Genomic DNA, 16,778 nt, shown 5'->3' with positions numbered 1-16,778 from the left:
ATGTTATGCAGCAGGTCAACCCGTAGTAACACATATTTGTGAAGTGGATGAAAAAGGACAAAACTGTTTACATATCTAAGGAGCCTGGAATGCAATTGTATAAACTTGTGCTACATCTTCAGCATTTTATTTGTTGTTTCCTTTGGCTTTCTTTCATCAACTGCTTTCTTCTTGCCACTCTAATATAGAAACCCTTTTGGTGGAGTGCATGACTAATTGTTGTACTGTTAACAGATTCTTCTACCTGAGCTATAGATATGTGCAGCTTCATCAACTGTTACCATTAGCTTCTTGGCTACTGGTCTAATGAATGCCCTTTTTGAGTGACCTTGCAGGTTTTTTTTTTTTTGTATTGTCATTTTTATTTTACTAGGGGCTTTATTTCACAGTATATAGACAGGAAATGAGCAGACAGAGAAGGGGGGGGACACATGCAGCAAAGGTCCCAGGATCGGGAATGGAACCAATGGACAGTGTTGAGGACTCGTTGCCTCTTATATACGGTGCGCATGTACTACCTCTACAATGTATGCCGTGCTGCCCTTTCAGTTTAAGTGGATGGCTAATATCTTGGTAGGTTTGAAATTGTTCCATGCTCTTTACATTTTTGGATAATGGATTGAACAGTGAACTGTGAAATCTTCGAAGCTTGGGATTTTATCTTAAAACCTAACCCTTTATCTCTGACCAGTCTGCTAACTAAATAGAAATAGACACCACCGTTTCCAGGTTTTTATTGGAAAAATAAAACCATGTATCGAGTAATACAGTTTGGCACTACTTTGTGTTGATCAATAACATAAAACCTAAAAAATGTAATTAAAAACCTAATAAATTATATTAAAGTTTGTGGTTGCAGCATAACAAAATGAGGGAAAGATTAAGAGGTAGGTATATCTTTGCAAGGCACTGTAGAGTCCCAGGTTAGTGTGACAGCTGTCCTCCACATGACCCTAAACTTAAACCCGTGGTGCATTTCATTAACCTCTTGATGTATGTAATATTTATTATTACTCCAGTCATATTGTCTGCCCAAGCATAGCTATCGATATTTGGCATGAATATATTAAAAAAGCCTTGTAATTTTCCAGAGGGATTCGCTTCCTGCAAATCCTGCGTATGCTGCATGTCGACAGGCAGGGTGGAACCTGGCGTCTCCTGGGCTCAGTGGTCTTCCTCCATCGGCAGGTACAAAATCACAGCTCTAAATGTGCATTATATTTCAAGTCCACAGTCGTTGCTGCCACTGGGGTTTCTGACTATTATTAATAAGCTGGAGGGTCTGTGTCTGGGGAGTAATAGCCTCTCCATGTCATGTATAATTTGTTCCACTATGCAGTGCAAATAGAGGGTCCTCAGATGGATATACATCATAAAGTCAAAATAGTATTTTAGGGTAGAAAAAGAAAAAGCACAACTGTGTTAGCTGGGGAAGATTATGTCTTTCTCCAGGGTGTCATTTAACCAAGACACAGAGGTGGCTGTGATTATCCCCAGTGGCCATGGTGGTTGCCTTTAATGTCCATGTGAAAGTGATGAGTGATGAGCAGGCTGTCAGGAATTTCACTCATCCAGGGCCACCTGCTGTTCTTCCTTGCCTTCATGATGGCTGATGACCATATATTTTATAGCTGCTGTATTGGTGCAGAGGAAATATCAGAGATGTTTTCCAAAATGAGATAGTTGATTGTTGATTTTTTTGTTGAAACATCTAAACTGATTAAATAAATTGTTCAGAAAGAGTACCCTGTTACAATTCAAAGTGCCAGATAGTGATACGATAATTATGTTGCTCTATTTTCCTATAAATCTTCAGCAATAACTATATGCAGTGTAATATCTGGTGCATTTTATAGGTTATTAAAAATGCTTTATTAAGGCAGTAAGAGAACATAAAGCAAAAGATCAGACTATATTTAAATAATCTTTATACTGAGGTTCCCAAGTTATACTTCTAAAATTGGTGATCCTTCAAATGAAAGCTATACCAAAGGTTTAGTTATTTTTTACAAGATCTGTTACAGGAAGGTCTGCACAGTGCCACAGTTGGTGGCTCTGTTGCCTTGCAGGAAAAAGGCCCTGGCTTTAAATTCCAGCTTGGGGTCTTTCAACATGGAGTTTGCTTCTTCTCCCCATTCACACATTGGGTTCTCTTCAGGTACTCCCGGCTTCCTCCCACAATCCAAAAATAGGCTTGTTAGGTTAATTGATCTCAGTCACTTGCCTTTGGAATTCAGTGTCTGCTTGCTAGTTTTTTTGACCTGTATGACTTTATTTTTTACTCTGTGATAGACTGGTGACCTGTCCAAAATGTACTCCGCCTCTTAACTGCTGGAGTTAAGCCTGAGCCCTCTCGTGTTCCTGCCTGGTCCAGCTGGTATAGACAATGGATACATGGATGTAAAAGGAGTTGTTACAATCGCTTGCAAATATGTAAAAATCACAGTCTTTAATGTATTCTATTAGGATTTATGATAGATCAACACAAATAAGTGCATCATTGTGAAGTAGAAGGAATAAAAATCTGATAGCTGTGTTTTGCATTTTTATGTAGCACTTTACTTTATTAACTTTTAAACTGCTTTCAGAGGTCACCTAAATAGAGCATGTGTGTTGGTTAAACTCAGCATAAACAGCTTTTCTTTAAAGGCCTCATAGATTTGTTAGAAAACAATAGGGAATAAACATCATCATGAAGATGAAGGAACACACCAGATAAATCAGTAATAAAATGAGGGCAAAGTTTAAAGCAGGATTGTGTTATAAAACAATATTCCACATTATAAACAACTCATGAGCAATGTTTAATCTGTCTTATAAAATGGAAATAGTATGGCAAAGCGGCAAGGTTATTAAGAAATTGTCATCTACCCAAAGTGAGAAACCTAGCAAGGAGCAGATTAATCAGAGAAACAGCCAAGGCCCTTGGTAACTCAGAAGAGTCCACAGCTTGGGTGGGGAAAGCTATTAACACAAACCAAAATCGAACGTTTTGGTCTACATGCAAAATGCTATCTCTGCATATCATCCTGAACACAACACCACCATGGTGAAATATGGTGGTGTAAGCATCATTGTGTGGGAAAGCTTTTCCCTCAGTAGGCACAGGGAAACTGGTCATTGTTTATGGGAAGATGGATGGAGCTAAATATAGGAAAGCCTGAGAAGAAAACCTGTTAGAAACCACAGAAGACTTAAGACTGAGATGGAAGTTTGTCTTCCAAATCTTGCAACCCTTATACAGCCAGATCTACAATGGATGGTTTAGAACAATGCATTTTCATGTGTTAGAAATACCCAGTTAAAGTCAATCCCTAAACCTAATTCAGAACCTGTTGCAGGACTTAAAAATTGCGGTTAATCTGTCTGAGCTTGAACACTTTGGAAAAAAGAAGGGGCAAAAAACTTGTCTCTAGATATAGAAAGATGATAAAGACATACCCCAAAAGGCTTGCAGCTGTAATTGCAACAAAATGTTGATCTGAAGGAGTGCATACATGTGCGTGGCACACTTTAGATTTCCATTCATCCATCCATCCATTTTCTATACCCGTTTCTTCCTTACAGGGTCGCGGGGGAGCTGGTGGTTCACTGGATTCCTCCCACAGTCCAGAAACGTGACTGGACATAGGCACCAGCTTCCCCGCAACCCACTATGGAAGAAGCAGTAGAAAATGACTGACTGAAAGACTGAGTAGAATACTAGAATGCTTTTCGCTTGTAAACCCAATTTCCACAGTTGAGGTGGTCACTGTCATATGGAAAGCTCCTATTGCTCAGAGGAGTTTGTCAAATCAGAACGGCCACTGTACATTGAGAAAGGGTTTGATAGCTATTCAAAGAAGCTTTACTCCATTAAATTTTTAACATGTTTTTTGTGACAAGCAGATGTAATTTAAATGCAGCAATGAAAAGCTGTAGACAGATATTGTAAAACTAGGTATGTTTTTACATTGAACCCTAACAGAGTATAATTTTACCAATTAGGAACTCATTGTAAATAAGTGCAACAGTTACTAGGGAACATAAATTATAAAGCAGAATTTAAATCATACAGTAAGTGATTGTACTTTAAGAGCTTTTTCATACATATAAACCAAATAAGAGTATTGTGCCTATTGAAGAAATTGTAAATAATTATATATAGAGGCTACAGTAATGTGGTTAAAGCTTTTTTTTTTTTTTAATACAGCACATATGGAGAGAAGATTACTTTCTGAATAATTGTGGGCAAGAAACAAAGCTGCAGGGGTATACAAAGTGTTACTACCATTTTGCTTTAAATTGTGTTCCTATGTTTACTGTTGCAGGCAGTGGTAGTAAATACGTATCCACTCACCAGGCAATATTGGTCTTGTGTTGTCTCTCCCACTGTTTTTTGAGCTGCAGTGCAACATAGCTGGAAATGTTACCAAACAAAATCAGCCTTAAAAAATTTTAGTCCCAGAAAGCAAACATTAACCTTTAAACAATAAAAGCAGCAGAAAAGTTAATTGCATCAGTTATTCATTCAGACATTGATTGAAATAAGGGCAGTACAAACACATGACCTACACTCTTTCCTCTCTGAAGACCTATTAATAAAATAGGAAAGTGGAAACATTCAGGGGAACCACATTACATTCTACAAGTGTTTTGCTTTACATTCCTTATTTTGCAGTTCTGCCTCTTGTTCTGTCCCACGAGCAAACGGCATATAATAGGAAGGTTTTGTCCACTGACATTTTGCATTTTGAAGGGCCATAGATTGAAACCTCAGATCTTTCAGTTGCAGTATGAACATGAATAAAGATTACTGCTTCATGTGCTTTGTGCTGCTTTTTTGACATATGGTGAAGAAAAAACATATATATTAAGTTACTTGTCCAGTTAACAACCAGGTGTTAAGTTACTTATTTAATCACAAAATTACTTGTTTTGATATATTCAGTTTAAAGATATAGCGCCTATTCACAACAAAAAAATCCAATTTATATAAAGAAATATACAGTCAATTCAATCAATTCATCTAGTGAGATTCAAAGTAATTTTCATACATTACAGTTCACTTCTATCTAGAAAAAAAGGCAGTCAAGTTTATTTTTGCCAATTGTTAAAATCTTTTCTATCTAAGGAAACCTAGAAGATTGCATCAAGTTAATGACTGCCGCAATAACTCCTCTTGGATGAGCATTTAGTGACAGCGGACAGTCAATTACATGAAGTTGTTGACTTTGCAGATATCCCTTACACTGAGCATGCATGTGGTGACAGTGGATAGGAAACCTTCCCTTTAACAGGACATAACCTCTGGCAAACCTTGTTCAATCCTAATAGCCATCAGCCATGACAGACTGTGGGTTTGAAAGGCTAGAGCACACATCAATGCACTGGTCCGGGAGTATATTCTATGTTAAAAGAAACATTAAGAATTAAATGCAGCAGTACTTTCTTTAGAGGCTTCATCTAGGAGAGAAACACAACTAAACATGTGAGCTCTGAGCCAGTTGTTAAATCTGAAGGATAAAAACAGTATACGGTTAGTCTCAACAATATGTCCCTCAAATGTTGTTGCTATTCTTGATCTGTTGGGAACATATGGAACAATTAAATCTGTGACAAATGCTTGATTATTAAGAGCTTTACATTTGGAAGAATAATTTTAGATTATATTCTGGATTTAATAGGGAGTCAGTGACGGGATGCTAAATTAAGAGAAATATGATCTCTGATTTTCATCAGAATTATTGCTGCATTTTAGATTAGCAGAAGGTTTTTTGGGACAGGATAATTAGAATTTTGGAAATATTGAAGAGATGAAAGCAGGTCCTAAAAGTCATTTTTTTTATATGAAATTCAAATGACATGTCCTGGTTAAAGATAACACCAAAGCTCCTTACTTTATTACTGGCAGCCAATTTAATGCCATCCAGATTAAGTGACCAACTAAGCAGCTCGTTTTTAATATGCTCGGACCCATAGACAACAAATTCTCCATTGTCTGAATTCAAAACCAGAAGATTAAAAGTAATCCAGTTTTTTATGTTTTCAGGTTTTGCCTGTAGTCTGCATAACACTAGCATCCTATGATAAAAACAACTTCCAAAGTGTTCGTTACCTTTGTTTTGTGTTTTATTCTGATTAAAGGGTACTTTAATGCTAATGATCTATTCTCATATGATATTCCTAAACATTGATTTGTTAAATTTATTCTGACTGAAGATGTAGTAACCGCAACCAGTAATTCAATTAACAAATTAAAAGCAAAAATGACAATAAAGAAATAGTACTTTAATTTTATATACAATAGTATTACAGCAAATAAAACACAGCAGTGATTTTGATACTGTAAAATAAATTACAATCATAATACTGTAAAGAAAAATACTGTAATACTATGGTTGATAAATTACAGTAGTGATTTTTGTACTGTAAAAGATATGATAGAAATACTTTACACCATTTTACAGTAACTTAGTGGCATCTTGATGTCAGTAAGTAACTGTAAAAAAAAAAAAAAAAACATTTACATTGCCATCTTAACCTTCTTGTCTCTATGATACTGTTCAGTTTGAACAGAGTGGATGTTTTTCTGTTACATTGGTTAGTACCATTACCTCATTGCAACTGTTTTGTTTGTTGTGCAATCTAAGACAGGTCAGAGAAAATATCCTGTGAATGTAAGCATCATCTCTGCAGCAGATTATGTCCACATTTGCACAGATTTATTGACTCCTTAAACTCCTACTGTGTGTAACGGTTTCATGTTGTGTAAATTACAATCAATACAGAAGCTTGTTTAATAAACTGCATTACTGCAAAAAAGTATTTGCCACATATATTTGTATTTTTGCTTTTTTGTCACAATTAAATTTTCAAATCATCAAACAAAATATAAAACAAACTAGAGCAAATACAACATGCAGTTATTTAATGTTGATTTAAATAATTAATGGAAAAAAGCTTTCCAAACCCGCCTAGCCCTTTGTGAAAATATAATTGCTTCCCCAAATCATGTGTTAACTCCTATTGCCTCACGATGTTTTCGTTCAATTTCACTAGCCACACCCACGAATGATTTCTTCCTGACCTGTAGAATCAAGAAATCTCTGAAATGGAACCTGTTTGACTACATGAAGGGTAAAAGATCTTTGATAGCAAAACATCATGACCCAATCTAAATACATCCAGAAAAAGATGAGAAACAAAGTCATTGACATCAGTGAGGAGATAGTTGCAAAGCCATTTCTATCTGAGCTTGGGTGCTGGCTTTTACGGTGACCTAGTTTAAGTCTGGACTTTAAACAGTCCTTTCATACTTAAAAATCTTCCAGTGTGGCTTAATTAACACAACTCTGTAAAGAAGAGTGGCCCAAAATTCCTACACAGCTATGTAAAAGACTTGTTGCCAGTAGCTCATGAATTAGTTGTCTATGCCAAGGGTGGCACAAACAGTATTGAGGTTTAGAGGGCAATTACTTTTTCATGTAGGACCAGATTATTTTAAATAGGTATCATTTATTTTAAGAAACTGAATTATCATATCTTAACTGCATTTTGTGTTTACTCATGTTATCTTCTACTGATATAGGAAATAGTTTGATGTGTTGAAACATTAAAGTGTGACAATTAAGCAAGAAGGGGCAAAATCTTTTTTACAGAATTGTGTAGTTTAGATTTTTATACAGGTCCTTCTCAAAGAATTAGCATATTGTGATAAAGTTCATTATTTTCTATAATGTAATGATGAAAATTTAACATTCATATATTTTAGATTCATTGCACACTAACTGAAATATTTCAGGTCTTTTATTGTCTTAATATGGATGATTTTGGCATACAGCTCATGAAAACCCAAAATTCCTATCTCACAAAATTAGCATATTTCATCCGACCAATAAAAGAAAAGTGTTTTTAATACAAAAAACGTCAACCTTCAAATAATCATGTACAGTTATGCACTCAATACTTGGTCGGGAATCCTTTGGCAGAAATGACTGCTTCAATGCGGCGTGGCATGGAGGCAATCAGCCTGTGGCACTGCTGAGGTCTTATGGAGGCCCAGGATGCTTCGATAGCGGCCTTTAGCTCATCCAGAGTGTTGGGTCTTGAGTCTCTCAACGTTCTCTTCACAATATCCCACAGATTCTCTATGGGGTTCAGGTCAGGAGAGTTGGCAGGCCAATTGAGCACAGTGATACCATGGTCAGTAAACCATTTACCAGTGGTTTTAGCCCTGTGAGCAGGTGCCAGGTCGTGCTGAAAAACGAAATCTTCATCTCCATAAAGCTTTTCAGCAGATGGAAGCATGAAGTGCTCCAAAATCTCCTGATAGCTAGCTGCATTGACCCTGCCCTTGATAAAACACAGTGGACCAACACCAGCAGCTGACACGGCACCCCAGACCATCACTGACTGTGGGTACTTGACACTGGACTTCTGGCATTTTGGCATTTCCTTCTCCCCAGTCTTCCTCCAGACTCTGGCACATTGATTTCTGAATGACATGCAGAATTTGCTTTCATCCGAAAAAAGTACTTTGGACCACTGAGCAACAGTCCAGTGCTGCTTCTCTGTAGCCCAGGTCTGGGGAATGCGGCACCTGTAGCCCATTTCCTGCACACGCCTGTGCACGGTGGCTCTGGATGTTTCTACTCTAGACTCAGTCCACTGCTTCCGCAGGTCCCCCAAGGTCTGGAATCGGCCCTTCTCCACAATCTTCCTCAGGGTCCAGTCACCTCTTCTCGTTGTGCAGCGTTTTCTGCCACACTTTTTCCTTCCCACAGACTTCCCACTGAGGTGCCTTGATACAGCACTCTGGGAACAGCCTATTCGTTCAGAAATTTATTTCTGTGTCTTACCCTCTTGCTTGAGGGTGTCAATAGTGGCCTTCTGGACAGCTGTCAGGTCGGCAGTCTTACCCATGATTGGGGTTTTGAGTGATGAACCAGGCTGGGAGTTTTAAAGGCCTCAGGAATCTTTTGCAGGTGTTTAGAGTTAACTCGTTGATTCAGATGATTAGGTTCATAGCTCGTTTAGAGACCCTTTTAATAATATGCAAATTTTGTGAGATAGGAATTTTGGGTTTTCATGAGCTGTATGCCAAAATCATCCGTATTAAGACAATAAAAGACCTGAAATATTTCAGTTAGTGTGCAATGAATCTAAAATATATGAATGTTAAATTTTCATCATGACATTATAGAAAATAATGAACTTTATCACAATATGCAAATTTTTTGAGAAGGACCTGTATTTCTTTTGCAGAACTGAGTTCTGTATCATAACGTTGGTATAATAAGAAACATATTTAAACACATCTCTCATCTCTCTCAGTACAGTAACCCTCCTTGTATATCTCATGTATTTCTCCTTGACTGTAGATAGCTTTAGATAAAAATAAATACCCAGAAATATATAGATGTCACCATATTGCAAGCTCAAATAAAGTCGAGACTCCAGCAGCTTGTACAATGTTGTAAACATTTTAGTGACTAACATAAATATGTTTCAAATAATGTGCTTCATCAAATTCATCATTATACACTCAACAGCTAGCATTTAAATTAAGAAGAAAGTCACCAGATCAAATTTGTTATTTAACTGTGAGAGGATCTTTTTGCCTTATTTGTCAAAGCATTGACATTATTGTTGGGAAGATTTATGTCCGTTTAGTGTTATTCAAGGTCCTTAAGGATTAGATATAAGAAAAACAACCAGGTGATTTTAAGACTGCTGCTAAAAAAAATGGCAAATCATTAAAATTATATATTAAAAAGAGCATTTTTTTTATTCATAATTAACTTAATACAGTACTTGAATATTTAAACCCACATGTTATTTTATTAACACCTCTTTATGTGATCATAAGCGGTTAACTGATAAAAATCATAAAACTTCAGCTAAGACATTTAACTACAAGTGTGCATACTTTATATTGAGATTAGAGATACTTTAAAATGATATATGTGATTGGTATAAGTTTGAAATAAATATTCTGTTGCTTCATGTGTATTTCAGGAGCTGATCACCACTCTGTACATCGGGTTTCTGAGCCTGATCTTCTCCTCGTACTTCGTCTACCTGGCAGAGAAAGATACAATTGATAGCACAGGTTCCACTGGCTTTGGAAACTATGCGGATGCTTTGTGGTGGGGAGTGGTAAGACTATCCATTCTGATTATTGCTGTTTGTATATGTCTACAGTTATAGGAAAAACTAAGTACACCGTAGATGCATCTGTGCTTAGCTAATGGACTTTACTAACTCAGCATCAGCAAGGGTCACCACCTCTAGGAAAGCAGGAGACTGGCTGTTTGGTGTGCTAGAGCATGCAGGTGTGTTAACATAATGCCAAAATGAAAAGGCATCAGCAATAGCAATGAATAATGGGCAGCAGTATATGCTTTTACCGCTGCCCATAAATCTGGGAAAGTTATAAGGACTGAATCATTTGAAGTCCATCATTTTAGAGATTAAAAAAATTTTAACAACTTACCATTTAAGGTGGTTGCTTGTCTTCCCGGAAATAGATCTCCCTGCAAATTTGCCCCTGGGACAGACATAGCAGGGGTCTGCTACTCCAGTCCTCAGGAGCTGATTTCCTGGAGGTTTTACAATTTTTCCTTGTTCAACACACCTGAATCAGACGAATAGTACTTGTAGAGCTCGCAGATCAGCCAAGGTTTCAGCTTTGTTGTAGCTGGCACACACCTAAAAAGTACACAACATTGGAGTTTGACACTTCTGTGCTACAGGAATTAGTTAGCATAATAAACGCTAAATTAATTGAGAAACATCACAAGCACCTCCTACCAACTCTCAAGCAGCCAAACAATAAAATCCTCTGTATTTTAGGGGTGCCTCAATGGGAGGGCATCTTTTCAGCAGCCAAAGCTTGGTCGAAACTGACTCGTTATCAGAATTGCTCTGTAGCAATTCTACAAATAATTAGCCTAAAAGAAAAGGAATAAAGGTGTTGCAATGGCCTAGTCAAAAGTTAGACTTTCAACCTTATTGAAATGCTATTGAGGGATTTAAAGAGATCTGTACAAAAAAGCTTGAAAACCTCAATAGGCTGAAGCAAAATTTTAAAGAATGGACCAAAGTTCCCCCTGAACAATGAAAGATGTAAAATCATACAATCAAATATGGTTCTACAATGTTCTGGATCATGAGGTGTTCTTTGTTTTTCCAATGACTGCATTCATGCATAAATCTGTACTTCATTCACACCAGATTCCTGCTTGGTTTTAGTCACTTTTGTCTTTCAAAAAACATTTTTGAAAGATTATGGCAATTTTCATAATCACATCAGTGTTAAGAAGAAATAAATGATATTCAGATTTTTCACCTGCAGTGTTTTAAGACAGTGTTTCAGTAACCAAACCTCTTCAGTGCAAGAAATTAATATGTGAAGCAGTTTTTTTTAAGTTTTAGATTTTTTTTATTTCTAAGGTTATTCTAATGTTAGTCATAGGAGATCATCACCTACTTAACTTCAGTTGTTTGCAAACAAAACATCACTAAAATAATCTCACACCAAGATAGAAAAATACCTGGCCTAATAAAAATGTACCTTTAGTAATATTTTTATATTTTTCATACCAATATAGATGTGTTGTCATGCAGTTTTGAACTACACCTTGTCATTGCGCTGACTCCACTGAGTAAAACTCTCATCTTAAGTACTTATACATTATACAAAACAAGATAATACCACACTATGTTCTACATATGAAACTTATTTCAATGTACACAAATAAATTCAGCACAAAATATAGTAACCAGGGCTACACTGCTTTGGAATCCATATTTTTTATTAGTTAAAACAGTTTAAATTTCCAATATAGTTTGACATTGCTAATTTTTATTCAAGCATTTCTCTATATGACACATATGGGTGTTAATTTAAATAAAGATAAGTATTATGAAAATAATACAAGTCCCTATACTAACAGCCTGCAGGAGCTCAATGAAAAAGGCACACATTACCCAGAAGAGGAAATATTGGATCTGCATCCTTACGGCATCCTCTGTCCAAATTATGATTTATTGCAGTATAGATTTTTGCATAAACAAGGAAAAACTGGTTACTTTTGTATTTAATACAGAGCAAGCAAATAAAATGCCAGGTTGCAAAAGATGCATATGACACTTCACTTTTCTTCTCCACAGAGAGGCATTCCTGCCAAAATCTGGTTTTTAGTGCTAAATGAATAGTATTTTTTTTATAATTATTTCAATTTTTTGGTAGCTTTAGTTGTTAAAGACATACTTAAAGGTGGTTAAATGTCTAATATTATATGTAAAATATGTATTTGTTTTTCATTTGTGTTATATCCATGGGCTGCACGTTATATACATAATATATAAAACCAACCTTTCTCAAAAGTCATATATCTATATTATATATTCTACAAATGTATAAAAGTTTATGTAATCATTATATTATTATTGAATAAATATTATACAAATCATTACAATAATGGCCATAAGCTTAGGTTTCAGCAGATGAAAATATGAAGTTTAAAGACGCTTGGACTGGTTAACCATCGCTTTGCAACTGTTTCAAACTATGCTTTGATAACATACATAATTGTTCTTATTTGCTACTGAAGTGAAGTGGCCTTAAAGGTCAGTTAATCTCAAAGCAAACCCAATTATTGCTAACCAACATGTTGAATGTTTCATTGATATTTTAACAATTCATTTTTAATGATGAGCATTAAGTCTTTCTGGGAGGAAGGCCTGCTTGCCAAGGATTCAAGTCAAGACTCGGGCCAGGCCACTCCAAAGCTTTTAATATTGCTTCCAGCCAAAAGAAACATATTGGTTTAATGGAATAGCAGGCATAGACATTACTTTTGTTGGATTTTTGTCCAGACTTTAACTATGCCAAAACAAAAATCTTAATTTTGCCTTTTTATTGAGAAATTCAAAGGTGGACCTGCTGGTCTGCTTTAGACATCTGTCCTTCTGAATAACACCAAGTGCCCTTTGGCTTGAGGCCGTGAACTGATGGTTCCAATTTTGCTTCGCCAATCCATGGAATATTTACCGTAACGTTTTGGAGTTGATTAAAATGGCCTTTTGGCAAATGTGGGACAGGCCTGTGGCAGCTCCTTTGGCCCTGCATTACATTTTCACCCAATCTCATCAACCTTATTAGAAGCAAGTGAGGCCTGCACTACTTGAATATTTTCTGTGTTCTTCTGTAACATCCTGGAAGAAACTGATGCAATCTTGGAGTAATTTTGATTGGTTGACCACTACTGGGAATGTTCACCAGTGTTCCATGTCTTGTCCATTTTTGGATAATGGCTCTTACTGTGGTTCCCTGGAGTCCCAAAGACCTAGTAATAGCCTTGTAACTCTTCCAGGCTAATAGAGGTCAATCAAATTGTTTCTCATCTTTTCTTGAATTTCCTTGGATCTGAGCAAGATATATATTTTTGAGATCTTTTTGCCTACTTCATGCTGTTATACGGGTTGTATGTAAAAGATTTATTGGCTCTGGATGTCTGGCCGTTATCAGGCCTGGGTGTATTTGACAACTGATCTGTGAATCTGTTAATAATAGTTAAATTATGATTTACAAGGGAGGAATTCTTTTTTCACACCAGGGTGTTTTAATATTGCTGAATTGTAGCAGTAACAACCAGATTTGCTTCTGATCTTTGATTATGAACATATTTATATTAAAGTATTGTTCTTTTTAAATAGCATTGACTACCCTGGGGCTGTATTTCTTCAACTGTGAGAGGTCAAACACAGCCTGTGTTTTATCTGTGGTTTTGTTGTCGAAGTAGGAGTGGGTAAACCTGTGGGTAGATCCAGTGGGTTGCTAATGCAGGCACTAACACAAATAGTGAAGAGAACATGGGATAAACTTCAGCTTTCTAAAAACTTCTGGGATTCTGTTAAAAGCACACATGTTCAATTCAGTCGATAACCTTTCTTATAAATGAAAACTTCTGTTGTATGATTTTTATCTGTTTTTACATACAGTGATTTTGTTGTGTGTTCTCATACAGCTTGAACATGTGAGGGAGAGCCAAAGAACTAAGAGTTCAACATTGTGGTCAGGAAGACTGGGAATTTATTATTTTGAGTTTTTTTTTTTTTCTCAAGTACAGGTTAGGCTACAGTTCTTCTTAAGAATATGGATGAAAACTGGACTAACAATCAGAATTATACAACATAATTAATGTTAATAATGCAGTGCCCTTACCAGACCTCGGCAACTTTTGACCTCAGCCCTGTATGCTTTTTCTTGCCCATGAACCAACATATTTGCAATTCCAGGAGGCAAACTTCATGGTCAGAATAAAAATAGGACTAAAACACCTAACATCTAAGAACAACCTATAGATGAGATGAAGCCATATCATTTAAGCCTTTACAAAATTAACAATGAAGTATTTTTGTAATGTTGGAAACTAATGAAATGAGGTTGCCACTGGTGTCATATGCTCATATTGTCTTGTTCCTGTTAAAAGATGAGGGTTAGTATCTATTACAGCTGCAGACAAGTAGCAGTAATTGAGTTGTGATTTCATATTTATTAGAAATATGGCTTGAAACCAACTAATAGAAACACAAGGAAATTACATTTTGCCAAAAGCATAATAACTTATTATTATTGGTTATTACATGATGTGTTGTTAAAACATATTTTTATGAATGTATATTTTGTCTTAGTATATGTATCTTTTGCCATGCATTATAATTTACTTTATGGATGGATTGATGCAGTTGTTAGATCACTTAGGGGATAACAGGGGGTAAGCAACATGCACAATCTGCATGACCCCTTTGTCTGCATTGTCTCTCCACCAGCCTGCATCATAAGTTGACATAGTTGCCAACTGTACAGGCTAAACCTCTTTGTCACCTGCATGGAAGAATGTTAGCTGGCATCCAACTAATAAATCCAGAGGAATTCAGAGACACCGAGGTCGGCTATACGCAGGGGCAAGAGGGGGCAACACCTCAAAGAAATGGCTTGCCCTCTTAAATCAAATCTGCAATGAGGCAAAAGCTTTTTAATCATGTGTAAGTGATCTTCTGTCCCATTGCCCCCATCCCAGTCCACCAGTTAATCTCCAATCACTGTTTAGCATGCAAATGAACCTAGAAGTAGCCTACCCTCCGGTGTAGGATTTCACACGGGAGGATCTGCAGAAGCCGTAAATCTTTGGTGCAAACTTTTCAGTGGAGTTCTGAATCACACAAGCACAAGCCCCCACCTTGCCTCTCCTCCTACACTTAGCCCTCATTTAGTGCCAGACTGGAGGGAAAACTGCAGCCGCTGCAACACTGTTAGATAGGTAATGTCAGAAGATGTTTGGTGCAAAATTAACCACAATGCTTAGCATAATATTATTGAAAACATTACGGCTGCATTACGGCCGCTTCGAGGACTGTAGCCACTATACATGGGTTGCGCACTTAACCCCTACACCACAAGCAAAAGTCACTTTTACTCAAGTAGCTCTTTTCACGGAAGCATTTCTACTCCAACAGTGGAGGAATCATTTTGCTAGGTAGTTAACATTAAGAGCTAATATGTGTCGAAGGCTAAATATAATGCTATATGATATAGAGCAGCAAACAAAAATTATGAATAAATAGGAAAATGTTACTTAGCTGTCGGTTTGATTTTATTAGCACAATAATAGACCCTACAGAAGGTTTGTGATTTGAAATGAAAGCTTGGTCTCAAGTTGAGCTACATTTTCTCACTTGATTTGATGAGTCTCTTTTGAGTACAGTGCATATATAGCAAAACATTGATTTATTTCATTTTCAAATTTTGCAGCATAATGCCAAGAAAAGCAAGGCTATAAAACCATATCTTTTTTTTATTTTAATTTTATAAGTATATTTGGCCATGGATCCCCTTTTGTGGCTTGAGCACCTGCCTCCAAGAATGTCTGTACATGTTCTGACCAGCGTCAGATCCAACTGGGATCAATATTATTTAACAGTGACAGTTGATCAACCAACTATTGATATAAGTAAAAAGACCCAACATTTCAAGATTTTGAGATGTGTAGATGTTTACCTTTCTGCCACACGATCAACTTTTTTTATATAATTTTCCCACAAATAATTTCTAAAACCCTTCAAATATTGTGAAAAGCAGCACAAAATTTAACAACCCACAAGTTTTTTTTTTCTTTTCAGCCCAACATGTTTAAAAGAAGCCAAATTGGGGGAAACAAGTCCGGTCTGGCAAATTGCGCAGCACTACACAGTTTACCCCAAACCCATAAAGAAAACACTAAAAAGCAGCAACAATAAACATGCCGGAGCATAATGTGTACGCATGATGATGCCCCCTTCACATTTTTGCCTGCCACCCCTCATATATGCATGTCTAGAACCGGCCCTGGACACTACTCTGGAAAAAAATCAAAAACAAAAAGCACACTCTTCCTTGCAGGTTTAAATGCTGTATGTGCTTTTAAATAATGAATTATTTTATTTAATAGGTGAACATCAGCATTACAATGAAGACATGACTGGTCTATGGCTTCTTACAATGAATATAAATGAATTAGAGATGTAGCAAAAGCCTGGATAATTTTAAAGCATCAAAGAAAAGTGAAAGGGTCACATGCTGTAGTTATCACCTTGAACTAGATGTATCCTGCTGATCTGGCCAACAGTGTGACTGAGAGAGAAAAGGTACTGCATATTTAGAGAGAATATATATAGTGTTTTGCAAAAGTATTCAAAATGAAACTTTTTTCACATTTTGTGATGTAACAATCATAAACTTCTATGTATTT

The 16,778-nt window shown here is 36.4% G+C and overlaps 1 protein-coding gene across 1 annotated transcript in view; it reads left to right on the top strand.

Moving 5' to 3' along the window:
* kcnq1.1 (potassium voltage-gated channel, KQT-like subfamily, member 1.1) overlaps window positions 1–16,778 on the top strand; it is a 79,853-nt gene that overhangs the window by 34,489 nt on the left and 28,586 nt on the right. Inside the window, exons 5-6 of the mRNA XM_047363675.1 lie at window positions 1,092–1,188; window positions 10,000–10,140. Coding sequence (XP_047219631.1) covers window positions 1,092–1,188; window positions 10,000–10,140 — 238 coding nt within the window. The remainder of the gene's footprint in view (window positions 1–1,091; window positions 1,189–9,999; window positions 10,141–16,778) is intronic.

Source organism: Girardinichthys multiradiatus, chromosome 4, assembly GCF_021462225.1.
Source record: "Girardinichthys multiradiatus isolate DD_20200921_A chromosome 4, DD_fGirMul_XY1, whole genome shotgun sequence".
NCBI classification, from domain to species: domain Eukaryota; kingdom Metazoa; phylum Chordata; class Actinopteri; order Cyprinodontiformes; family Goodeidae; genus Girardinichthys; species Girardinichthys multiradiatus.
The sequence above is the reverse complement of the archived record's forward strand: the minus strand, read 5'-3'. Positions and strand labels throughout refer to the sequence as shown.